Raw genomic sequence first — 24,182 nt, 5'->3', positions numbered from 1 at the left:
CATCCACATCGACGCTCGAGTTGAAGTAGACTAAGATGGCGGAGCATATATGCAGCGAGAGGAGGCAACATTGTAACTCGATATGGTGTCTCTTTGGTGGCAGCCAATACGAGGAGAACCGACATTCTTGTGCCGCGATCGCGATATGAATCAACTAGGTTTGCAACTCATAAATTGAAGGCCAAGAAACCAAAAAAAAAAGGGGAAGGAGAAAAGAGGTTGCGTCTACAGGACCATGGATTGGATTTCGCCACACAATTTAGGTGCATGAACACCCACGCCATCCAGACGAGAGAGCGTGTGCTTGTGGTGTTTCTCCCTATTCCAGTTACTACATAATAAAGTGTTCTAACTCTTCTTTGGGATTAAAGTTTGCACCTCCACTTTTTTCTCACATATCGATTTTGAGATTTATTAGGGAAATCTAAAATCACAAATTGACATTTATTTCTAACAATATGGAATGAAGAAAAAATGTGAAAGAAAATGTAAACATACGAGGGGCGCTCTAGGAATGTGTTTTGGGCAACTATGAAAAAAAAATTGAAGACAAATATACATACAGGGGGAGATATAAGAGATGCACATGATGTTGGAGTTGCTCAAATAAGGTCAAAACGAATAGTGTGGCCCAACTAATGACAGGACCGTAAAAAAAGAAGTAAAGCCGTCAAATTTATGTTCTGTTGGTCCTGTAATCCCGGCAGCGCGAAGCCAGAAAAGAAAACCCTAAACCTAAACCGTCGGCGCCCCATCATGACAGCCGACCGCATCCTCCACCTCCTTCGCTCGCCGGTGGCCTCCCCGGCGGCAACGCACCGCCGGGGCCCTCTCCGACCGCAGCGCGTCGGCCTTCCATCAGGCAAGCGGCGCGTTGCCGTGGCTTGTTCCAGCTCCACCGAGGAGGACGGCATGACTGACAAGGATGCCGGTGTGGACATCGACGCTGGCACCGAGGAGGACGGCATGACTTACAAGGATGCCGGTGTGGACATCGACGCTGGCACCGAGCTCGTGCGCCGCATCCGCAAGATGGCCCCCTGGATAGGCGGCTTCGGCGGTCTCTTAGCCTACAGTATGATTCTGTCGTCATTGCTCACTTTATCTCTTAATTCTGCCGCCTTTTGTTTAGAAAGAGCGTTTGATGTACTCCGTACTTCATACGTCCGTACCTATTTTGACAAATTTTCATTGGACCGAGGGAGTTGTTCTTGTTGGAACAAATCTTGTTGTTAGGATCGTTTGGTGTATTATTATAGGAGTAGTAGTAGTTCACATCATATTTTAGACGTGTTACAGAGGTGTAGCATGATGTTGTTACTCACATATTGTCTTATATATCACTCAGCCGTACGAAGGAATTAGTCCAGTGTAGCTGCTACATGCGACCTTGATGTCTGCAGTTAGTTAGCTACTTAGTTAGAATGTTAGATATGTCATATCTGCACGTGTCTGTTGTACCTGGTCCAAGCTAGTTAGACCACAATGGCAAAAGCTTTTCCTTACTGATGCATGTAGTGTGAGTCGTGGAGTTCCTAGCGTCAGGTCGGCCAGCACGCGTACCAGTAGCTTGGGTACGGCTATGATGTAGGATCCTTTTAGTCCTTTGTGTTTCCTAATAGAAGAAATGAAAAACAATAAAGGCTGTGGGTGAGTTAGCCGCGACAAAGAGTGTCAAGTGCGTCTATGAGTTCCTTACGGTTCACATGCGTTTATTTTGCCGGGCTGACTCTTTCAACTTCGTCAGTTCCTAGATACAGTATGCGTTGTATGCTTAGATACAGAGTTGTCACGAGGGGAGCTCGCGGAGCCGGCCACCGGCGGCGACCCTTGGCGGTTTCGTCCAGCGCGCGGAGGAGCTTGGGGGCTCCCTTCGGCACCAGCGGCGTGCGGTGTCTGCGCTCGAAGGAAGGGGTTCCAGGTCGGGGGGGTGCGACGGCGCCGCGCTTCGCGAGGTTGGGAGACTCGTGGTCCCCGAGATCGATGGCCGCGGCTTCCGCTCGGCAGGTGGCTGGAGTGGAGGCGACGGGGACGGCTGCGTCTGCTGTCGTGCGTATGGCGGCGGCGGAGCGGCCGGTGGCGGCGCGATGTTCGCCAGGGCGCTGGTCGTCCTCGGGACGGTCCGTGGCTGTGGGCCTGGGCCGCTGGCTGTGGAGGGGTGTCTTGTTGGGCCGTGTCCAGGGCCCGCCCAGGCAGCTACTGTGGTGGTGGAGGCGGGGCCTATCTCTCGGCCTAGGTCGCCAGGGGTGGTTGATGGGACGGTCGGCCCAACCCGTCGAAGGCGCTTCGTTTGGCTTTGGATGCCTGCGGGCTCGACGGATCCCAGAGTTAGGGTTTAGAGCGAGGCGGAGTGAGGTGCGACAAAGGCTGTCCGACCCGTCCGCGCCGCCGCACCGTCTTCTCCGCCCCCGGTGCAAGTTGCCGCCGCTGGTGAGATCCTTTGCCGAGGTAGTGATGGCGGACCAAGGCCAACGCCAGGTGCAGAGGTACCGCGGCAAGTTGCCGGGGGGCGCGGCAGGGCCGTCGCAGACGAAAAACAAGGCCAATGTCGGTTCGCAGCGGGCAGGGCCCCAGCTGGCGGCGAGTGTTTTAAGTGTGGTAGGGGTGGACACTTCCAATCTGTGTGCACGTATGAGCCTTTGTGCGTGCTGTGCAGCGGCGAGGGGCACTCCTCGGCTTGCTGCCCGACCAGGGGTAGGTCGTTCAAGCTCCAGACCATGGGACATGCCATTACCGGGGGAGGCTTCTTCAACATTGACGTTGAGCCGCTGAGGTCTGGGCAGAGGAAAGGCGTAGTCTTCTCGGCGGTAATCAAGTTTAACACGGTACCTCTCTCGGAGGAACAATTGTCAGAGGAACTCAAGCACTTGGTTGATGAGCTCTGGGATTGGCAAGTCAAGAGCGTCTCGGAGACAGAGTTCTCGGTGGTGTTCCCAACTAGGAAGACCCTCAGGATGTGCACGGGCAGCGGCAAGCTCTACCTGCCGCTGTGCAAGACCGAGACAGAGATCTGGGAGGCCTTCTGTTCTCCGAAGCCGTCTCTGTTGCTACCGTCGGCGTGGGTCCAGCTGATGGGGGTCCCAGAGGACCTACTCGAGCGAGAGAGGCTCATGGCTGCCTTCGCGATGGTGGGGCGAGCCATTGATGTCGATGACCTTTCGTTGCAGAAGTGGGAGTCGGAGCCGGTCCGGGTGCGGTTCCAGTGTCGGTACCCTGAGAGGATAAAGGGTTTGGTACAAGTCTTCGTCAATGGTGAGGGTTTAACCGTTGGTGTGCAGGCTGAGAGTGGCCCGAGGGGTGGGTTGGGTGGAGGGTCGGGTGCGCCGCCTCCCCCACCGCCGAGGCAGGACAAGGACGGCGAGGATGAGGTTTTCTCGGACAAGGGATCCACAGACAATGAGTGGAACAAACACAGGAGAAGGAAGGAAGGGGACCAGCATGGGGCTCCGGACAATGGGCACGTGGGGACGATCGTGGCTGAGGGAGCCAAGTCCACCGGGAAGCAGGCGGCAGGGACGAAGTGCGCTCTGGTAGCGGGGCGAATCTGGGAGGGACCCAACCTGCCGATTTCCTTCAACCAATTCAGCTCTAACCCGGAGTTGCAGTTGTGTCTAACCATGGCGATGCTAGCGGCGGTCGGGCTTGGGGCGGAACAGGAGGGGGCGGAGTCCCTTATCTCGATGGAGGACGGCTCCCAGGTGACAGACCCGCTGGCGACATGGGTGGCAGACAGCCAGCCGCCGGTGGGGCCACCTGCCAAGGTTGCGAGGGTGGGTGTGAGTCTGACGGGGCCGGAGGGATAGCCTCAGGAAGTGATGGCGGAGGTGCAGCCGGCGGTGTGTGAGGGGGAGAGGTCGGTTGCATTCCCGGACCTGCGGAAGGTGGTCACCCAGGAGGCCCCGACTCCGCAGGCTAAGCGCACGCCGACGATCCCGTATGCAAGGAAGAAGAAGGCGGTCGGGGTCACGGCGACACGCAAGAGTGCGAGATGCAAGGGTACGACGCCGGTCATGGAGAAGGCGCAGAGGAGGGCGAGCGAGAAGAACCTCGAGGCCATCATCATCAACGACAAACCGTAGGCGCTGGCGGGCATTGGCCAGACAGGCGGAGAGGGACTTGCTGGACGGGGCTCTGGACGAGCCTAGAAGGCTACACGCGAGGAAGAGGACCTGGAGGGCACATCCATCCATTCTAGTCTTCTAGCTTGTATCGGTGTATGTTTGGGGGTGGGTTGCCCCGTTGTGATGTGATCTGGGTAATGGTGTAGTAGGTCTCAGTCTTGTAGCGAGCGGTGGGTGGTGCTACTTATGTGTGTTAGGTCTCAGACTCGGATGTATGGTTATCTGTTGTTGTGGCTTTATTAATTTAAAGCTGGGCTTAGGCCTTATGTTTAAAAAGTTGTCACGAGGGAGAAGCCTGTGTGAAGAAATAGACTCTTCTTGGTTCTTAATTCTCTCCGTTCCAAATTTGTTACCTTGGCTTTGGTCAGATTCTGCCAGGTTGTAAAAAAAAACTAGTACTCTTTCCGTTCCATAATTCTTGTCCTGGTTTTAGTTTAGATTTAAGAATTGGCCTAATGTGACGTGTGTCCGTATTGGTATGCTTCTGGACAAGTATATATAGAAGACAAGAAACCGTCCCAGTCTCCCAGAGATAAGATGGAAACAATTCCTACCTAATTTCATGTAATCGATGCATACACATAGTTATTAGAAGGCACAAGGTAGCTAAGAGTGTGGGACGAGCATGCAGTCGAGGTAGCCATGCGAGGGAACATAGTGGCTGATATGCCATGGTTGGTTACCAATGTTGAGGTAACCGTGTGACACAGGGAAGCGTTGGTGACAAAAATGGGGACTCAATGGAAGCATTCATTGAGTGTGTAGATGCCAAAGAAAATGTTGTCGAAGTCGTCGTAAACAATGAGCTACATCAGGGTTTCCAAGTTCCAGAAAATGTTGGGGAAGAAGTATCGCATTATTGGTGTTGCAGCCATCAAGTGCGCGCAGAAGCGGACCATCACAAATCTTGCGCCATGTCGGAGAGGCTAGCAGAGGACTCCAGGACAAGTATGGTGTGTATAGCGAAGAAGGAGGGCCATGATAGCCGGAAAAAGGTGTAGTTAGGGACAAGGCGATTACGTCGATGACAAAGTTGTAGTGCAAATAGATGAATGTGTAGTCAGCAGAGCAATAACAACCTGAAGTGGCCATGCAGATTGAATGTAGAAGCGCAACGGCTGTGGAGAAGTAGGCGAGGAAAGATCCCACGCTTCGACATCGTGATAAAGACCATGCACAGAAGGTGGCGACACCACACGTAATGAGGCGTGCAATGGTATCCAAGGATGTCGGGGTAGGCGTGAAGAGGCAACGCAGCCAAAACTATGTCCCTAGGCAACCGAGCTGGAGCTCAGTCGGTACAATTACAGGAGAGGCCACTAAAGGCTATTAGCAATGTCCGCGTCTAGAGAGACACTTTGATAGCTGGTAGCAAGGACCAAGACCGTCAACAGCCTGATGCTCGATTATTGCCGGTGCGCGCGTGCTCACTGGCGTTTGGTGGATCGGCAAAGTGTGCGTGTTCAGTTGATTAGAACAAGGTACACGTGGTGTAGATCATCTTGAACTGACGGCGCAGCCGTTACTGACGATGCCACCCACAATTGAGTCGTGGCGGTGTTGTCGAATCCGCCATGATCTATGGTAGTGAAGATAGACAGGCAATGAACAAGACTTGTATGAGAACAGCCAACTATGACGCATGAAGATGTCCCTTGGGTGGCATGTTCGGGCTTGATGCACAGTTTGTGACAAGGAGCCGTCTAGTGTTGCGTCTAAAGATGTCGGTCAAATGACCGGCAAAGAGAACCACCGATCAAATGATAGGAAAAAGATACTGAGGGACAGCCCATCAAATTGATTGACACGATGAGTTCTAGCTACAGGTTGGATCCTTGGCGAAGACCATGGAGACCGATCTTCCTAGGATGGCACGACACACGTAAGCTCTGGTGGGTAGGTTTAGGATCTTATGGCTGATATCATGATAGAGGATGAGAATTGGGGTAATGCGATGTGTGTCGTATTAAAGCTCCGAGGCGAATATACGAGGATAAGAAGCCTACTAGAGATACAACACATAAACATTTTTTTGTCTAATCCCATATCTTCATAATAGGCAGCTTGTATTTGTTGTTTACTGAGGTTGGACGCTGGAGTGTAATGCCATATATTCATAAAATTTTGTTTCCTATGGTTGGATTGAACAGAGGATGATTACCTTGTACTTAGCACTGATGGTGTTGGGACAAAGCTGAAGCTTGCATTTGAAACTGGTATTCATGATACAGTTGGGATTGACCTGGTATGTGATGAATTTCTATATATATGTGCTCTTTGTTGCATTTATCACGTGGAGTGGATCAATCATGTTCATTATTGCAGGTAGCTATGAGTGTCAATGACATCCTAACTTCAGGTGCAAAACCATTGGCCTTCACAGATTACTATGCTACGAGCAAGCTTGATGTTGATCTTGCAGAGAAGGTATTGTCAATGTTGTTGCTGTCTTAACATAGCATTTGTTGCTTATGCTAATTTTGTTCACCGCTCCTGGAGCGGTGTCTATGCATAATAAAATTTTACAGGTTATCAATGGAATTGTGGATGGATGCAAACAAGCAGGCTGTAGACTGGAAGGAGGAGAGGTAAGACCTCCTGAGATAAGCCTTTCTACATAATGAATCTCGTTGGGTCATTTGTAATTATCTCCCCCATATGAACATTAGTGTAACTGCAACAGAATGTTTTGAGTATTTGCGTGGGCAGCTTTTAACTGAAAATACCATAATATTTCTAGCGACTATTCATTTCATTGTAGAATTAGTATTCACTCTCCTGAAACATTATGTATGGACTAGCCACCTTTTCTGCAATAAACTATATATGTAATGCAAAAGGGCATTAACAGTTGAGTAATTGGTTACGACAGACAGCAGAGATGCCTGGATTCTATGCAGAAGGTGAATACGATCTAAGTGGTTTTGCTGTGGGTGCTGTGGAGAAGGATAAGGTCATCGACGGTAAAAACATTGTGGAGGGAGACATCCTCATTGGTCTTCCTTCAAGTGGGGTTCATTCAAACGGGTTCTCTCTCGTTAGAAGGTATATTGCATTTATCTATTTGCATTTGTCTTAAACTCAGATAGATGATTCATAGCTCAAATTATACCCCTTTGATTTTTATTCTTTTTACTTGAATTGCTTATGGTTAATGATAGCTTAAAAGATTCTTATTTCTAGAGTATTGGACAAAAGTGGACTCTCTTTGAGTGATCAGCTCCCAGGAAATGATGGCAAAACAACTACCATTGGTGAAGCTCTCATGACACCAACTACCATCTATGTTAAGCAGGTTAGTCTTTCCTGATGAACAGCTCTTATTTCCCATGGTTTTATTTATATCCAAAGTTGCAACGTTAACCCAATCATGTTGGATGAAAAAGGTGCTTGAGATTATCAGCAAGGGTGGTGTAAAAGGACTAGCCCATATTACTGGTGGTGGCTTCACCGATAATATCCCGAGAGTATTTCCAAAAGGACTTGGGGCAAAGATCTTTACTGGATCGTGGAAAGTGCTACCTGTGTTCAATTGGCTTCAACAGGTAATATTGGATTATTTGGTACACAAACTAAGCTTGAACATTCCCGGTCAATAGATTCAGTTTCCTTATACTCAGTTATTGGATTATTTGGTACACGTTTATAGGTTGGAAAGATTGAAGACTCGGAGATGATGCGAACGTTCAATATGGGCGTCGGAATGGTCCTTGTAGTAAGCAAGGAGGCAGCAGACAGAATTATCGAAGAAGCAAGTCCTGCCTATCGCATTGGAGAGGTGATCCAGGGCAATGGTGTTCACTATGTCTGAGCTTGTAACAAGAGAGCTTTCATCTCAAACTTGTTTGCCATGTGGGCCAAGCAGCCGAAGTATCTTAGGTGGGCCTTTTATATTCGAGAAGTCACATACGGAGTACTTCTTTTTTTCTAAATAGAGAACGCTGAGAATCTTTTTCATGCTTTTCAACGAACCTTTATACAGATAAAAAGTGATGACATTTTCTTATTAGAGACCTTGGCTGCTTATCAGAGTTTTAGGTCTGTGTTCTTTTCAATGCTCCGCCTTTAATCATCTCATCCTCTGGAATCAGGCGTGTTGTGGCTGACTCTGCAAATGCAGAGTTATACAACCAAACCGAGGCAGTCTTTACATGATGTATGGCCTCAAAGAACAATTCAACAAACAGGACTCAAACCGCCTTAGTTTTTTGTACGATATAGGAAGTACAGATCCAAGTGTTAAAGAGACTGTTACAAGCACATGAACTACAAAGAGACTGTTACAAGCACATCAACTACACTACCTCTACATTGGGATAACAATCGTGCAGAATAACTTACGCCTATCAAGTTAACGCCCTCCTCCAAGTCCACGGGGCATTCCGCAAACCTCCCCTCCGAATTTGCCCAATATCTCGAAGTGTAAGGTGGTTAATCGATCATACCGAAATTGGCGCAAAACCTGGCTTCAGGCCTTTGATGGCAACTTGTTCATCACAGGAACAATCTTGTCCTCCTGGAGACCCCTGTTAGGATCAATCTTGTAGGTGTCATAGAAGTCCAAGATTTCCATAGAAATATTCTTAACCTGAGTATTGCAAACGAATGTCGATGGATTAATACAAGGACAGAGCCAAATCATCAATGATTGGAAAAATATCAATCTAGCACTTACAATGTTCATGTCAGCACGGAGTTCTTCAAACCAGGAAGTCGTGTCCTTATCTTTAAGAACGCTTGCAATGTATATGCAGGCCAATGCAATCATATATGGAGGGTAGATGAGAATAAGATCCATCTTGTAAGTATCATTGACAAGGCCCCTGTAAGTAAGTGTCTAATTAGGACAGATATAGCCATATAGGTCAAGTTGTACACCCATAAATCATAATAAAAAGTATTTCACTTAAATTTGTTGTCCATGTGATGATTCTTCATAAAAGATACTTATCTCATCACCACCAAATATTACTAAAGCGAATAAAGCAAATTTTCTTGTATATGAAAGACAAACAGCTTCCATTCACAAAAAAAGAAAACAGTACACCATGTGACTGAAATTATAAAGGCCTACAAGTTCCATTGCATCCAATCCTCAAGAAACGTGCTTACCAGGCAAACTGTGTCAGATCTGTTATGCCAGCATCCTGCAATAACCTGTAAAATGGCACATCTCAATGTCATTGTAGAATATCAAAGGGGAGTTAGTTTCAAAGCTCACAGAATTGGAAGATATAAAGTGTTATTTCAGTGGAAATGCCATTTCTGTTCAGATGATAGGGAAGCAAAGTCATACTGTAAAAGAGGACGGTATGGGTGGTAAACAACCAAATAATAGTCCAATGCTTCCAGGAGCTTCATTTCCATTTCAAGGATATCTTTGATTTCAAATCTGTATTTGTCATCAGAACCTACATTTTGAAGGACGAAATTAATGGTTATTGTAGGCTGTGCAGCTCGTCCAGCCTTCCAGGTAAACATACGTCAATATGAATGATCAGGAGACCTACCACACATCTTCTTGATGTAAAATACTAAAAGCCTTGCTTGCACTGTGCTTTCCTCCACCTTTGATGCCAAATACAAACAAGCTGGTGCTACCAAACGAGGATCATACTCCGTCATGCTCTTTCTGTAAATAGATTCAGACACAGTTCTGAATGCTTAAGTTCCATTAAATAAAAACCCTTTATATGATCAAAAAATTATGTAGAAATAGGCATTCATATATGAAGCTTCATGCCCAGTTTTTGTTCACAGAGAATAGAAACGCGAGTTTTGGTCCTTGAAGTATAGTACTATTTGTAAATCGAATTTCAAAAGTTCCCGACTAGCACCATCGCACTAATTCTGCTTGGAGCAACTTGATGAGAACCTCACATCTACAATCACCCAAGTTATGAACGAGGCAAAGTGAACTATAGAGTTCTAAGTGAAGCACACAAGTTCTCATAGACACAAATCTACAATCACAGTATGTGGTTCTGACTTGCCTGTAAGTTGACCATCTTACATCATGTCACGTTTGGTGAAATAGGCATTCAAATATGAAGCTTCATGTCCAGTTTTTGTTCACAGAAAATAGAAACACGAGTTTGGTGCTTGAAGTATAATATTTGTAAATCGAATTTCAAAAGTACCCCACTAGCATCATCGTACTAATTCTGCTTGGAGCAACTTGATGAGAACCTCACATCTACAATCACCCAAGTTATGAATGAGGCAAGTGAACTATAGAGTTCTGAGTGAAGCACACAAGTTCTCGTAGATACAAATGTACAATCACAGTATATGGTTCTGACTTGCCTGTAAGTTGACCATCTTACATCATAAGGATACACTTCCTGCTTTCTTAGTGGCACAACAACTTACAGTCTATTAAACAATACTGTGTTTTCATTTCTTCAGATAGTAAATAAATAGTCAAATCCAGACGGCGACATTAGAGGCAAGAAGGGCACTCTTCTATGTGGTGTGTCCTTACTAAATAAAGAATCATACCTTGTATAGACACGCCTGAAGTATGTGATCGCAGTAGCTATGACTCTGAAATAACAATCATGAGTTAATGCCAGATAGGTCTGGTGGAAGATGAACATCATACCATAAGGTGGAAAAGTAAGCCATTCCGTAGCAGACATTAACTAAATGGTATTAGTCACAAGTTAGGCTTATAATAAAACTGCAACAACCTTAGGATGAAAAAAGAATACAGATAAAGGAGACTGGAATTGTACTGATATTGTTTACTTTTCTTAGTTAGCTTTGGTAGCACTAAATCAGTGTTTGAGTTCAAGCAAACTTCGCAAAAATGTTACCATGAAGAACTTTATGAGGAAAAGAATAAATACCACCAAATATTTGCATGAGTTTCAGGTAATAAACTACCAATATGCATAACTTCTTTAGATACAAAGGTAGCCACTTGAAAAAAAAAAATGACTGCGGAAGGAAAGCTTGCTAATTACAGTCCAAAAGCAAAACACACAGGTTTATTTATTTGATCACTGAAGTACATAGATATCATACACAGCTACAAACAAAGGTACATGTCAGAAAATGAAAACAAGATCACTTACCTTTGCCTAACTTTCACCTGCTGGGCCAACCGCCATATATCTGAAATCATCAAATGCTTTATTTTGTAAGGAATAAAACTAATGCAGAATGTATATCAATAAATTGTAAAGTAAGATACTGTTAATGTGCCCATCCAGGTTCCAGTACGTAGCAAGTTGTTTGATTAGTTTGTTTGTTAGTTGGATTAGCATGATTTCGAGATAAGATCTTGCCAGTAAGCATATCTGGCCATGGGCAGCCCATCCTGATATTCCCAGGCCTGTGCCTAAAAATGTTGGCCCGATGGCTGGGCCTGGGTAGTCCAAAAACACGAAATAGGGGCCCGTGGCCTGACGGGCTTTCGTTTTTTTATCCGGGACTGGCATGGGCCTAGTTTTTTTAGCGTCGGGCTTTTCGCGGTCTGGCACGAAGGATTCCCAGGTATACCAGTGAGATTATATAAAGCTCCTACGGATTCCTTTTAGTTTGACTAGATTATGGTCCTAGGGGTAGGTCAGCTATATATGTGAATCACTGTGTGGTTATCTCAAGCAACCAAGAAGCAATTAAAGAATAAGTCCATCCTTAACTTTGTTATCTTCTCGCACCAAAGCAAGCCCTGAGACCCGTTTCTCCTGGGTGTATTACCCAGCCACAGGTATTATGGCTGCTACAGTTGGAATGAAATGAATCAAGTGCCTGGGGTCAAATGTAGTACCTACACCAGATTGCTACTTCTTTTTACATGTATGCTAGATAGCGACTGATGTAACTAGGATTATGTCGGTTACTGAGAATAAGCAATGCACACAGCTTGTATCACCAAAAACTTCTCCAGCGGAATAAGTACAGACTTGTATCTCCATCTGGTAAAAAAAACAAAGATGGTAGTAACATATTATCAGTTTAGTTACATAAAGCTCCTAGGGATTCCTTTTAGTTGGATTAGATTGTGGTCCTAGGGGTAGATCACCTCTGTATGTGAATCGATGTGTGGTTAACTAAAGCAAGAAAGAAGCAAAGAAAGAATAAGTCCATCCTTATTTTCGTTAACTTCTCTCACCAAAGCAGGCCGCATGACCCGTTTCTCCTGGGCCATTTACCTAGCCACAGATATTATGGCTGCTACAATTGGAATGAAATGAATCAAGTGCCTGGGGTCAAAGTTAGTACCTACACCAGATTGCTACTTCTTTTTTACATGTATACTAGATTGCTACTGATGCAACTTGGATTGTGTCGGTTACTAAAAATAAGCATGCACAGCTTGCGTCACCAAAAACCTCTCTATCAGAATAATAAATATGAACTTGTATCCCCATTTTTAGTAAAAAGAACAAAGATGGTAACATATTATCAGCTTGTTTGAGCAGAATCGGTAGATAATTGTTCAGCGGTTATGTTAGAATGAATTATACGCTACAAAGGTGCATGGCACCAGAACCGAGCAGCGGAACGTTGGTTAGAGCACACAGCCGTTAGCTCACCCACCTGCGCTCGAGGCAGTGTCAGCAGGGTGCCTTGTAGTTTGACCACAATTCTAAAGGTGCATGGCACAGTATGCCCATGGGTCTAATTACAAATCATACAAGTCAGATTGTTGCCGCACCCAAAACCGTGGAGTTCACAAACTTCAAACCAAACCGGTGTTGCCAGTTGCCACATCTTCATCAACATCTATCATTCAAGGCCGAGCTTATTGTCGATTCTATTATTTGTAAGGACGCATCTAAGCTAATCTCCTCAGCCTAGATACTAGAGATGGCAGATAAAAATGATGGGGAGGCAGGCGCACGAGGAGCTCACGGAAGGACATGTGGATCTTGACGAGGCGGAACTCCACCGGCGTGATGCCCCGCTCCCGGTCCGCCGCCGGCACCACGTCCACCTCCTCCGGGTCCAGCAGCTGCTTGCTGCTCGCACGGAATCATCGCGGTACACTCCATCGATTAGCAGCTCAAATTTCACGGAACCTCCACAGGCGTACTAAATCTGATCGAGGTCGGGTGGGTGCCGGCGGCTTACCTGTGCGACGACGCCCAGAAGTTGGCGGCCATCCTGGATCAGCGATTCCCCGGCAGATTCTCGCCGGCGGAATCGGGTGGGGTTGAGCTCGGAGTAGGAAGAGGAGGTGCGGGGTCCGCCGCGACGCGCAGGCAGGCAGGCAGGCAGGCAGGCCTATTCCACAAGTCGGGCAGCCCAATCTGACAGGCCGTACATCGTAGGAAAATCCCAGAACATGCCAATTATTTCTTTTTTTTACCTCAAAAAAAAAATTTATTTCTTTTTTTACAAAGGGTTACTTTTATTATACTGTCAGTTTATTAAGGTGATACAATGTTATCAGACCTCTGCATAACAAAGATAAGCACATTCGCTGAAAGAGAGATACAGAAAAAGAAGAAATAATAAAAAGACTTTGTAAGGCAAAGATACATGTCAAATATGACTGAAAAATCTCTATGGTGAATCTCTATGTCGATGGAGGACCAATTCACACACTATGTCATGATTCATGGGGAACAAAAGTATCCTTCGCCGCTTGATCCAACCGCGAGCATACCTCTGTAAATAGGGTGCGGTGTTCCGTATATAAAAATAGACCATGATCGAAAATAGTGAGCACACTGGAAAATAACATGTATACGAGAAGATTAATTAAAACCCATATTATTTCTACATATTCTCATTATTTTGATAAATTTCCGCAACTTTATTAAACAAATGTCAACTTACAAGACGAACATATGGAAACTGTAGGGATACGTTGCATAGAAAACAAAAAATTTCCTACCGCGAGAACGCAATCCAAGCCAAGATGCAATCTAGAAGACGGGAGCAACGAGGGGATGGTCAAGACCAACCCTTGAAGATTTCCAAAGCCTATAAGAGTAGACTCTTATTGCTGCGGTAGACGATCACTTGCCGCTTGCAAAAGCGCGTAGAAGATCTTGATCACGGTGCCACAATCGGGCAGCACCTCCGTACTCGGTCACACGTTCGGTGTTGATGAAGACGACGTCCTTCTCCCCGTTCCAGCAGGCAGCGGAAGTAGTAGCTCCTCCTTGAACCCGGCAGCACGACGGCGTGGTGGCGGTGGTGGTGGAAAACTCCAGCAGGGCTTCGCTTATGCGCTGCGGGAGTATTATGTGGAGGAGGAGAGGCTAGGGTTTGGGGAGAGGGGGAGGCTAGGGCGCCGGCCAAGGGCAGCCCTAGGTGGTGCGGCCAAGAGTGGGCAGCCCCCTCCCTCTCCTCCTCATTATATAGGTGGAAATCCCCAAGTGTTGGTATCCAAGTCTTCGAATAAGACCCCAACAATGAAACCTCCCATAGGTGGAAAACCTACTCAGGGGGGGAAATCCCACTCAAGGTGGGACTCCCACCCCTTCCTTGGGGGGTTGGCCGGCCACCCTTTGGGGAGTTCACCTTGGACTCCTCCCTTTTAGGGTTGGCTGGTCATGCAAGGTGGAGTCCCTCCGGGACTCCACTTTCCATGGTGATTTCTTCCGGACTTTTCTAGAACCTTCTAGAACCTCGCCATAAATGCACCGGATCATTTCCAAACTTGGAATATGACTTCCTATATATGAATCTTATTCTCCGGACCATTTCGAACTCCTCGTGATGTCCGGGATCTCATCCGGGACTCCGAACAAATATTCGAACTCCATTCCATATTCAAGTTCTACCATTTCAACATCAAACCTTAAGTGTGTCACCCTACGGTTCGCGAACTATGCGGACATGGTTGAGTACTCACTCCGACCAATAACCAATAGCGGGATCCGGAGATCCATAATGGCTCCCACATATTCAACGATGACTTCAGTGATCGAATGAACCATTCACATACGATACCAATTCCCTTTGTCACGCGATATTTTACTTGTCCGAGGTTTGATCATCGGTATCACTCTATACCTTGTTCAACCTCGTCTCCTGACAAGTACTCTTTACGCATACCGTGGTATGTGGTCTCTTATGAACTTATTCATATGCTTGCAAGACATTAGACGACATTCCACCGAGAGGGCCCAGAGTATATCTATCCGTCATCGGGATGGACAAATCCCACTGTTGATCCATATGCCTCAACTCATACTTTCCGGATACTTAATCCCACCTTTATAACCACTCATTTACGCAGTGGCGTTTGGTGTAATCAAAGTACCTTACCGGTATAAGTGATTTACATGATCTCATGGTCATAAGGACTAGGTAACTATGTATCGAAAGCTTATAGCAAATAACTCAATGACGTGATCTTATGCTATGCTTAATTGGGTGTGTCCATTACATCATTCATATAATGATATAACCTTGTTATTAATAACATCCAATGTTCATGATTATGAAACTAATCATCCATTAATCAACAAGCTAGTTAAGAGGCATACTAGGGACTCTTTGTTGTCTACATATCCCATATGTACTAATGTTTCGGTTAATACAATTATAGCATGATATATAAATATTTATCATAAACATAAAGATATATAATAACCACTTTTATTATTGCCTCTTGGGCATATCTCCTTCAGTCTCCCACTTGCACTAGAGTCAATAATCTAGTTTACATTTGTAAAGATATAACACCTTGGCCTTCCGGTGTTTTATCATGTTTTGCTCACGGGAGAGGTTTTAGTCAACGGATCCGACATGCTCGAAACGTATGTATTTTGTAATTCATTTGCGTCTCAACGCATCACCGATGGCGTGTATTTCACACGTTCGTTGGGCAACCCCAAGAGGAAGGTATGATGCGCACAGCAGCAAGTTTTCCCTCGTAAAGAAACCAAGGTTTATCGAACCAGGAGGAGCCAAGAAGCACGTTGAAGGTTGATGGCGGCGGGATGTAGTGCGGCGCAACACCAGGATTCCGGCGCCAACGTGGAACCTCGCACAACACAACCAAAGTACTTTGCCCCAACGAAACAGAGTGAGGTTGTCAATCTCACCGGCTTGCCGTAACAAAGGATTAACCGTATTGTGTGGAAGATGATTGTTTGCGTAAAACATGTAGAACAAGTATTGCGAGAGATTGTATTTCAAGTAAAGAGAATTGGACCGGGGTCCACAGCTCACTAGAGGTGTCTCTCCCATAAGACGAACAAGCATGTTGGGTGAACAAATTACAGCTTGGGCAATTGACAAATAAAGAGAGCATGACCATGCACATACATATCATGATGAGTATAGTGAGATTTAATTGGGCATTACGACAAAGTACATAGACCGTCATCCAACCGCATCTATGCCTAAAAAGTCCACCTTCAGGTTATCATCCGAACCCCCTCCAGCATTAAGTTGCAAAGCAACAGACAATTGCATTAAGTATGGTGCGTAATGTAACTAGTGACTACATCCTTGAACATAGCACTAATGTTTTATCCCTAGTGGCAACAAAGACAACACAACCTTAGAACTTTCTCGTCACTGTCCCGTGTGTCAATGCGAGCATGAACCCACTATCGAGCATAAGTACTCCCTCTTGGAGTTACAAGCATCTACTTGGCCGTAGCATCTACTAGTAACGGAGAGCATGCAAGATCATAAACAACACATAGCATAACTTTGATAATCAACATAACAAGTATTCTCTATTCATCGGATCCCAACAAACGCAACATATAGAATTACGGATAGATGATCTTGATCATGTTAGGCAGCTCACAAGATCCGACAATGATAGCACAATGGGGAGAAGACAACCATCTAGCTATCGCTATGGACCCATAGTCCAGTGGGTAGACTACTCACACATCACACCGGAGGCGACCATGGCGGCGTAGAGTCCTCCGGGAGATGATTCCCCTCTCCGGCAGGTGCCGGAGGCGATCTCCTCGGATCCCCCGAGATGGGATCGGCGGCGGCGGCGTCTCGATGTCTACGTTCCCCCTCCTTTCTCGTAGACGTTGTTGGGCCTCCAAGAGCGAGAGGTTTGTAGAACAGCAGCAAGTTTTCCCTTAAGTGGATCACCCAAGGTTTATCGAACTCAGGGAGGAAGAGGTCAAAGATATCCCTCTCATGCAACCCTGCAACCACAAAGCAAGAAGTCTCTTGTGTCCCCAACACACCTAATAGGTGCACTAGTTCGGCGAAGAGATAGTGAAATACAGGTGATATGAATAAGCAAGTAGCAACGGTGCCGTAAAAATAGCTTGCCGGCGTGTAGTTAACAAGCGGTAGTAACGCAGCGAGTAGTAACACAAAGAAACAAGTAAACAAGCAGCGATAGCGTATTTAGGAACAAGGCCTAGGGATTAGACTTTCACTAGTGGACACTCTCAACATTGATCACATAACAGTAATAGATAAATGCATACTCTACACTTTTGTTGGATGATGAACACATTGCGTAGGATTACACGAACCCTCAATGCCGGAGTTAACAAGCTCCACAATTAATGTTCATATTTTAGTAACCTTTAGTGTAAGATAGATCAACAGATTAAACCAAGTACTAACATAGCATGCACACTGTCACCTTCATGCATATGTAGGAGGAATAGATCACATCAATATTATCATAGCAATAGTTAACTTCGCAATCTACAAGAGATCATGATCATAGCATAAACCAAGTACTAACACGGTGCACACACTCGTCACCTTTACACACGTGCAGGGAGGAATAAAACTACTTTAATAACATTGCTAGAGTAGCACATAGATAAATTGTGATACAAACTCATATGAATCTCAATCATGTAAAGCAGCTCATGAGATTATTGTATTGAGGTACATGGGAGAGATGAACCACATAGCTACCGGTACAGCCCCGAGCCTCGATGGAGAACTACTCCCTCCTCATCATGGAGGCAGCGATGGCGGTGAAGATGGCGGTGAAGACGGCGGTGGAGATGGTTCCGGGGGCAATTCCCCGTCCCGGCAGGGTGCCGAAACGCAGTTCCGTCCCCGAATTGGAGTTTCGCGATGGCGGCGGCTCCGGAAGGTTTCTGGAGTTTCGTCAATTGGTACCGCGTTTTTAGGTCGAAAGGGCTTTTATAGGCGAAGAGGCGGCGCAGGGGGCACTCGGGGCGCCACACCCTAGGCCGGCGCGGCCTAGGCCTCGGCCCGCGCCGCCATGTGGTGTGGTGGCCCCCGGCCCCTCTCCGACTCTTCTTCGGTGTTCGGACGCTTCCGGGAAAAATAGGAGGTTTGGCGTTGATTTCGTCCAATTCCGAGAATATTGCCCGAACAGCCTTTCTCGGAACCAAAAACAGCAGAAAACAGAACTGGCACTCGTGGCATCTTGTTAATAGGTTAGTTCCGGAAAATGCATGAAAATGATATAAAGTGTGAACAAAACATGTTGGTATTGTCATAAAACAAGCATGGAACATCGGAAATTATAGATACGTTGGAGACGTATCGCATCCCTAAGCTTAGTTCCTACTCGTCCTCGAGTAGGTAAACGATAAAAGATAATTTCGAGGTGACATGCTACCAACATAATCTTAATCATACCATTGTAAAGCATATGAGATGAATGCAGCGATTCGAAACAATGTAAATGCAATGAGTAAACAAGTGAATCATATAGCAAAGACTTTTCATGAATAGTACTTTCGAGACAAGCATCAATAAGTCTTGCATAAGAGTTACTCATAAAGCAATAAATTCATAGTAGAGACATTGAAGCAACACAATGGAAGATTAAGTTTCAGCGGTTGCTTTCAACTTGTAACATGTATATCTCATGGATAGTTATCAATGCAAAGCAATATAACAAATGCAATAAGCAAGTATATAAGAATCAATGCACAGTTCACACAAATGTTTGCTTCTTGAGGTGGAGAAAGATAGGTGAACTGACTCAACAATAAAAGTAAAAGAATGGTCCTTCAAAGAGGAAAGCATCGATTGCTATATTTGTGCTAGAGCTTTGATTTTGAGAACATGAAACAATTTTGTCAACGGTAGTAATAAAGCATATGTATCATGTAAATTATATCTTACAAGTTGCAAGCCTCATGCATAGTATACTAATAGTGCCCGCACCTTGTCCTAATTAGCTTGGACTACCGGATCATCACAATGCACATGTTTTAACCAAGTGTCACAAAGGGGTACCTCTATGCCGCCCGTACAAAGGTCTAAGGAGAAAGCTCGCATTGGATTTCTCGCTATTGATTATTCTCAACTTAGACATCCATACCGGGACAACATAGACAACAGATAATGGACTCCTCTTTATGCATAAGCATGTAGCAACAATTAATAATTTTCTCATATGAGATTGAGGATATTGTCCAAAACCGAAACTTCCACCATGGATCATGGCTTTAGTTAGCGGCCCAATGTTCTTCTCTAACAATATGCATGCTTAACCATAAGGTGGTAGATCTCTCTTACTTCGGACAAGACGGACATGCATAGCAACTCACATGAAATTCAACAAAGAATAGTTGATGGCGTCCCCAGTGAACATGGTTATCGCACAACAAGCAACTTAATAAGAGATAAAGTGCATAATTACATATTCAATACCACAATAGTTTTTAAGCTATTTGTCCCATGAGCTATATATTGCAAAGGTGAATGATGGAATTTTAAAGGTAGCACTCAAGCAATTTACTTTGGAATGGCGGAAAATACCATGTAGTAGGTAGGTATGGTGGACACAAATGGCATAGTGTTGTTTGGCTCAAGGATTTGGATGCATGAGAAGTATTCCCTCTCGATACAAGGTTTAGGCTAGCAAGGTTGTTTGAAGCAAACACAAGCATGAACTAGTACAGCAAAACTCACATAAAAGACATATTACAAGCATTATAAAACTATACATCGTCTTCCTTGTTGTTCAAACATCTTACTAGAAAATATCTAGACTCTAGAGAAACCACTCATGCAAACCCAAATTTTAACAAGCTCTATGTATTTCCTCACTAATGGGTGCAAGGTATATGATGCAAGAGCTTAAACAAGAGCACAACAATTGCCAAGTATCACATTATTCAAGACATCACACCAATTTCTACATGTAGCATTTTCCAATTCCAACCATATAATAATTTAACGAAGCAGTTTCAACCTTCGCCATGAATATTATGAGCTAAGAACACATGTGTTCATACGAACCAGCGGAGCGTGTCTCTCTCCCACACAAGCATTTATTCAAACACAAACAAAAACAAAAGCATACAGACGCTCCAAGTAAAGCACATAAGATGTGACCGAATAAAAATATAGTTTCAAGAGAAGGAACCTGATAATTTGTCGATGAAGAAGGGGATGCCTTGGGCATCCCCAAGCTTAGACGCTTGAGTCTTCTTGATATATGCAGGGGTGAACCACCGGGGCATCCCCAAGCTTAGAGCTTTCACTCTCCTTGATCATATTGCATCATACTCCTCTCTTGATCCTTGAAAACTTCCTCCACACCAAACTCGAAACAACTCATTAGAGGGTTAGTGCATAATAAAAATTAACATATTCAGAGGTGACACAATCATTCTTAACACTTCTGGACATTGCATAATGCTACTGGACATTAGTGGATCAAAGAAATTCATCCAACATAGCAAAAGAGGCAATGCGAAATAAAAGGCAGAATCTGTCAAAACAGAACAGTTCGTATTGACGAATTTTAAAATGGCACCAGACTTGCTCAAATGAAAATGCTCAAATTGAATGAAAGTTGCGTACATATCTGAGGATCATGCACGTAAATTGGCTTAATTTTCTGAGCTACCTACAGGGAGGTGGACCCAGATTCGTGACAGCAAAGAAATCTGGAACTGCGCAGTAATCCAAATCTAGTACTTACTTTTCTATCAACGGCTTTACTTGGCACAACAAAACACAAAACTAAGATAAGGAGAGGTTGCTACAGTAGTAAACAACTTCCAAGACACAAATATAAAACAAAGTACTGTAGCAAAATAACACATGGGTTATCTCCCAAGAAGTTCTTTCTTTATAGCCATTAAGATGGGCTCGAGCAGTTTTAATGATGCACTCGCAAGAAATAGTATTTGAAGCAAAAGAGAGCATCATGAGGCAAATTCAAAACACATTTAAGTCTAACATGCTTCCTATGCATAGGAATCTTGTAAATAAACAAGTTCATGAAGAGCAAAGTAACAAGCATAGGAAGATAAAACAAGTGTAGCTTAAAAAAATTCAGCACATAGAGAGGTGTTTTAGTAACATGAAAATTTCCACAACCATATTTTCCTCTCTCATAATAACTTTCAGTAGTGACATGAGCAAACTCAACAATATAACTATCACATAAATCATTCTTATCATGAGTCTCATGCATAAAATTATTACTACTCCCAACATAAGCATAGTCAATTTTATTAGTTGTAGTGGGAGCAAATTCAACAAAGTAGCTATCATTATTATTCTCATCAAGTGTAGGAAGCATAGTATAATCACAACAAAATTTACTCTCCATAGTAGGTGGCACCAAAAGACCACTATCATTATAATCATCATATATGGGAGGCAAAGTATCATCAAAGAAAATTTTCTCCTCAATGCTTGGGGGACTAAAAAGATCATGAAAACCAGCTTCCCCAAGCTTAGAACTTTCTATATCATTATCAACAATGGTGTTCAAAGCGTTCATACTAATATCATTACTACTAGCATGCAAATAAGATTCCATAGGTTTTTTAATTTTCGCATTAAACCATTCATGTCTTGACTCAGGAAATAGAATAAAAAGCTCACGGATCTTTTCCATTATGCCTTACTAGTGCAAAACAAGAAACAAAAAGATGCAATTGCAGGATCTAAAGGAAATAGCTTCGAGTACTTACAATGGCGGAAAATAGCTTGGTAGCCGAGGTCCGGAGTGTGAGTACCTTTACCTTTCCTCCCCGGCAACGGCGCCGTAAAATATGCTTGATGTCTACGTTCCCCTCCTTTCCTGTAGACGAGTGTTGGGCCTCCAAGAGCAGAGGTTTGTAGAACAGCAGCAAGTTTTCCCTTAAGTGGATCACCCAAGGTTTATCGAACTCAGGGAGGAAGAGGTCAAAGATATCCCTCTCATGCAACCCTACAACCACAAAGCAAGAAGTCTCTTGTGTCCCCAACACACCTAATAGGTGCACTAGTTCGGCGAAGAGATAGTGAAATACAGGTGATATGAATAAGCAGTAGCAACGGTGCCAGAAAATAGCTTGCTGGCGTGTAGTTAACAAGCAGTAGTAACGCAGCAGTAGTAACACAGTAAAACAGTAAACAAGCAGCGATAGCAGTATTTAGGAACAAGGCCTAGGGATTAGACTTTCACTAGTGGACACTCTCAACATTGATCACATAACAGAATAGATAAATGCATACTCTACACTTTTGTTGGATGATGAACACATTGCGTAGGATTACACGAACCCTCAATGCCGGAGTTAACAAGCTCCACAATTAATGTTCATATTTTAGTAACCTTTAGTGTAAGATAGATCAACGAGATTAAACCAAGTACTAACATAGCATGCACACTTGTCACCTTCATGCATATGTAGGAGGAATAGATCACATCAATATTATCATAGCAATAGTTAACTTCACAATCTACAAGAGATCATGATCATAGCATAAACCAAGTACTAACACGGTGCACACACTCGTCACCTTTACACACGTGCGGGAGGAATAAAACTACTTTAATAACATTGCTAGAGTAGCACATAGATAAATTGTGATACAAACTCATATGAATCTCAATCATGTAAAGCAGCTCATGAGATTATTGTATTGAGGTACATGGGAGAGATGAACCACATAGCTACCGGTACAGCCCCGAGCCTCGATGGAGAACTACTCCCTCCTCATCATGGAGGCAGCGATGGCGGTGAAGATGGCGGTGAAGACGGCGGTGGAGATGGTTCCGGGGGCAATTCCCCATCCCGGCAGGGTGCCGAAACAGAGTTCTGTCCCCCGAATTGGAGTTTCGCGATGGCGGCGGCTCTGGAAGGTTTCTGGAGTTTCGTCAATTGGTACTGCGTTTTTAGGTCGAAAGGGCTTTTATAGGCGAAGAGGCGGCGCAGGGGGGCACCTGGGGGCGCCACACCCTAGGCCGGCGCGGCCTAGGCCTGGCCCGCGCCGCCATGTGGTGTGGTGGCCCCTCGGCCCCTCTCCGACTCTTCTTCGGTGTTACGGGACGCTTCCGGGAAAAATAGGAGGTTTGGCGTTGATTTCGTCCAATTCCGAGAATATTGCCCGAACAGACCTTTCACGGAACCAAAAACAGCGAAAACGAGAACCGGCATCGTGGCATCTTGTTAATAGGTTAGTTCCGGAAAATGCATGAAAATGATATAAAGTGTGAACAAAACATGTTGGTATTGTCATAAAACAAGCATGGAACATCGGAAATTATAGATACGTTGGAGACGTATCAGCGTCTCTGGAAGGTTTTCCGTATCGTGGCTCTCGGTACTGGGGGTTTCGTCACGGAGACTTTATATAGGCGGAAGGGCAGGTCAAGAGGCGGCACGGGGGCCCCACACTACAGGCCGGCGCGGCCAGGGGGGCCGCGCCGCCCTATGGTGTGGCCCCTCCGTGGCCCCTCTTCGTCTCTCCTTCGGACTTACGGAAGCTTCGTGAGAAAATAGGCCCCTGGGCTTTGATTTCGTCCAATTCCGAGAATATTTCCTTACTAGGATTTACGAAACCAAAAACGACAGAAAACAGAAGCGGCACTTCGGCATCTTGTTAATAGGTTAGTTCCGGAAAATGCACGAATATGACATAAAGTGTGCATAAAACATGTAGATAACATCAATAATGTGGCATGGAACATAAGAAATTATCGATACGTCGGAGACGTATCGGCATCCCCAAGCTTAGTTACGCTCGTCCCGAGCGAGGTAAAACGATAACACGGATAATTTACGGAGTGACATGCCATCATAATCTTGATCATACTATTTGTAAAGCATATGTAGTGAATGCAGCGATCAAAACATTGTATATGACATGAGTAAACAAGTGAATCATAAAGCAAAGACTTTTCATGAATAGTACTTCAAGACAAGCATCAAT

At 44.9% G+C, this 24,182-nt stretch overlaps 2 protein-coding genes across 3 annotated transcripts; one reads left to right on the top strand and one right to left on the bottom strand.

The window, feature by feature from the left end:
* Window positions 1-756: 756 nt before the first annotated feature.
* On the top strand, window positions 757-7,932 carry LOC124688651 (phosphoribosylformylglycinamidine cyclo-ligase, chloroplastic/mitochondrial-like). Its single transcript, XM_047222300.1, has 8 exons — window positions 757-1,075; window positions 6,272-6,366; window positions 6,447-6,548; window positions 6,650-6,709; window positions 6,994-7,166; window positions 7,305-7,416; window positions 7,508-7,666; window positions 7,771-7,932. Exons 1-8 carry the CDS (start codon window positions 757-759, stop codon window positions 7,930-7,932), a joined length of 1,182 nt encoding a protein of 393 aa, XP_047078256.1.
* A 292-nt stretch (window positions 7,933-8,224) lies between these two features.
* LOC124693345 (cyclin-C1-1) lies at window positions 8,225-13,316 on the bottom strand. Of its 2 annotated transcripts, XM_047226822.1 has the most exons (9): window positions 13,206-13,312; window positions 12,987-13,093; window positions 11,201-11,240; window positions 10,623-10,667; window positions 9,632-9,753; window positions 9,418-9,532; window positions 9,234-9,278; window positions 8,797-8,944; window positions 8,225-8,709 (listed from the first exon to the last, which is right to left on the bottom strand). In XM_047226822.1, exons 1-9 carry the CDS (start codon window positions 13,235-13,237, stop codon window positions 8,590-8,592), a joined length of 774 nt encoding a protein of 257 aa, XP_047082778.1. In that variant the 5' UTR covers window positions 13,238-13,312; the 3' UTR covers window positions 8,225-8,589. The 2 variants fall into 2 exon arrangements, with proteins under 2 accessions (XP_047082778.1, XP_047082777.1); XM_047226821.1 differs by having other exon boundaries at window positions 8,225-8,944; window positions 13,206-13,316.
* Window positions 13,317-24,182: the final 10,866 nt, after the last annotated feature.

The sequence above is a fragment of the Lolium rigidum genome, chromosome 2 (assembly GCF_022539505.1).
Source record: "Lolium rigidum isolate FL_2022 chromosome 2, APGP_CSIRO_Lrig_0.1, whole genome shotgun sequence".
NCBI classification, from domain to species: Eukaryota; Viridiplantae; Streptophyta; class Magnoliopsida; order Poales; family Poaceae; genus Lolium; species Lolium rigidum.
The sequence above is the reverse complement of the archived record's forward strand: the minus strand, read 5'-3'. Positions and strand labels throughout refer to the sequence as shown.

What these genes read in the sequence shown, in the direction of transcription:
- LOC124688651 (XM_047222300.1), top strand. Translation starts at nt 757, where the DNA reads ATGACAGCCGACCGCATCCTCCACCTCCTTCGCTCGCCGGTGGCCTCC. An exon ending in CGGCGGTCTCTTAGCCTACA is followed by an intron (nt 1,076 to 6,271) that starts GTATGATTCTGT and finishes TGGATTGAACAG; the next exon opens with AGGATGATTACCTTGTACTT. An exon ending in GTAGACTGGAAGGAGGAGAG is followed by an intron (nt 6,710 to 6,993) that starts GTAAGACCTCCT and finishes TGGTTACGACAG; the next exon opens with ACAGCAGAGATGCCTGGATT.
- LOC124693345 (XM_047226821.1), bottom strand. Translation starts at nt 13,237, where the DNA reads ATGGCCGCCAACTTCTGGGCGTCGTCGCACAG. An exon ending in CAAGATCCACATGTCCTTCC is followed by an intron (nt 11,241 to 12,986) that starts GTGAGCTCCTCG and finishes TGATGATTTCAG; the next exon opens with ATATATGGCGGTTGGCCCAG. An exon ending in CAGGTGAAAGTTAGGCAAAG is followed by an intron (nt 10,668 to 11,200) that starts GTAAGTGATCTT and finishes TTGTTATTTCAG; the next exon opens with AGTCATAGCTACTGCGATCA.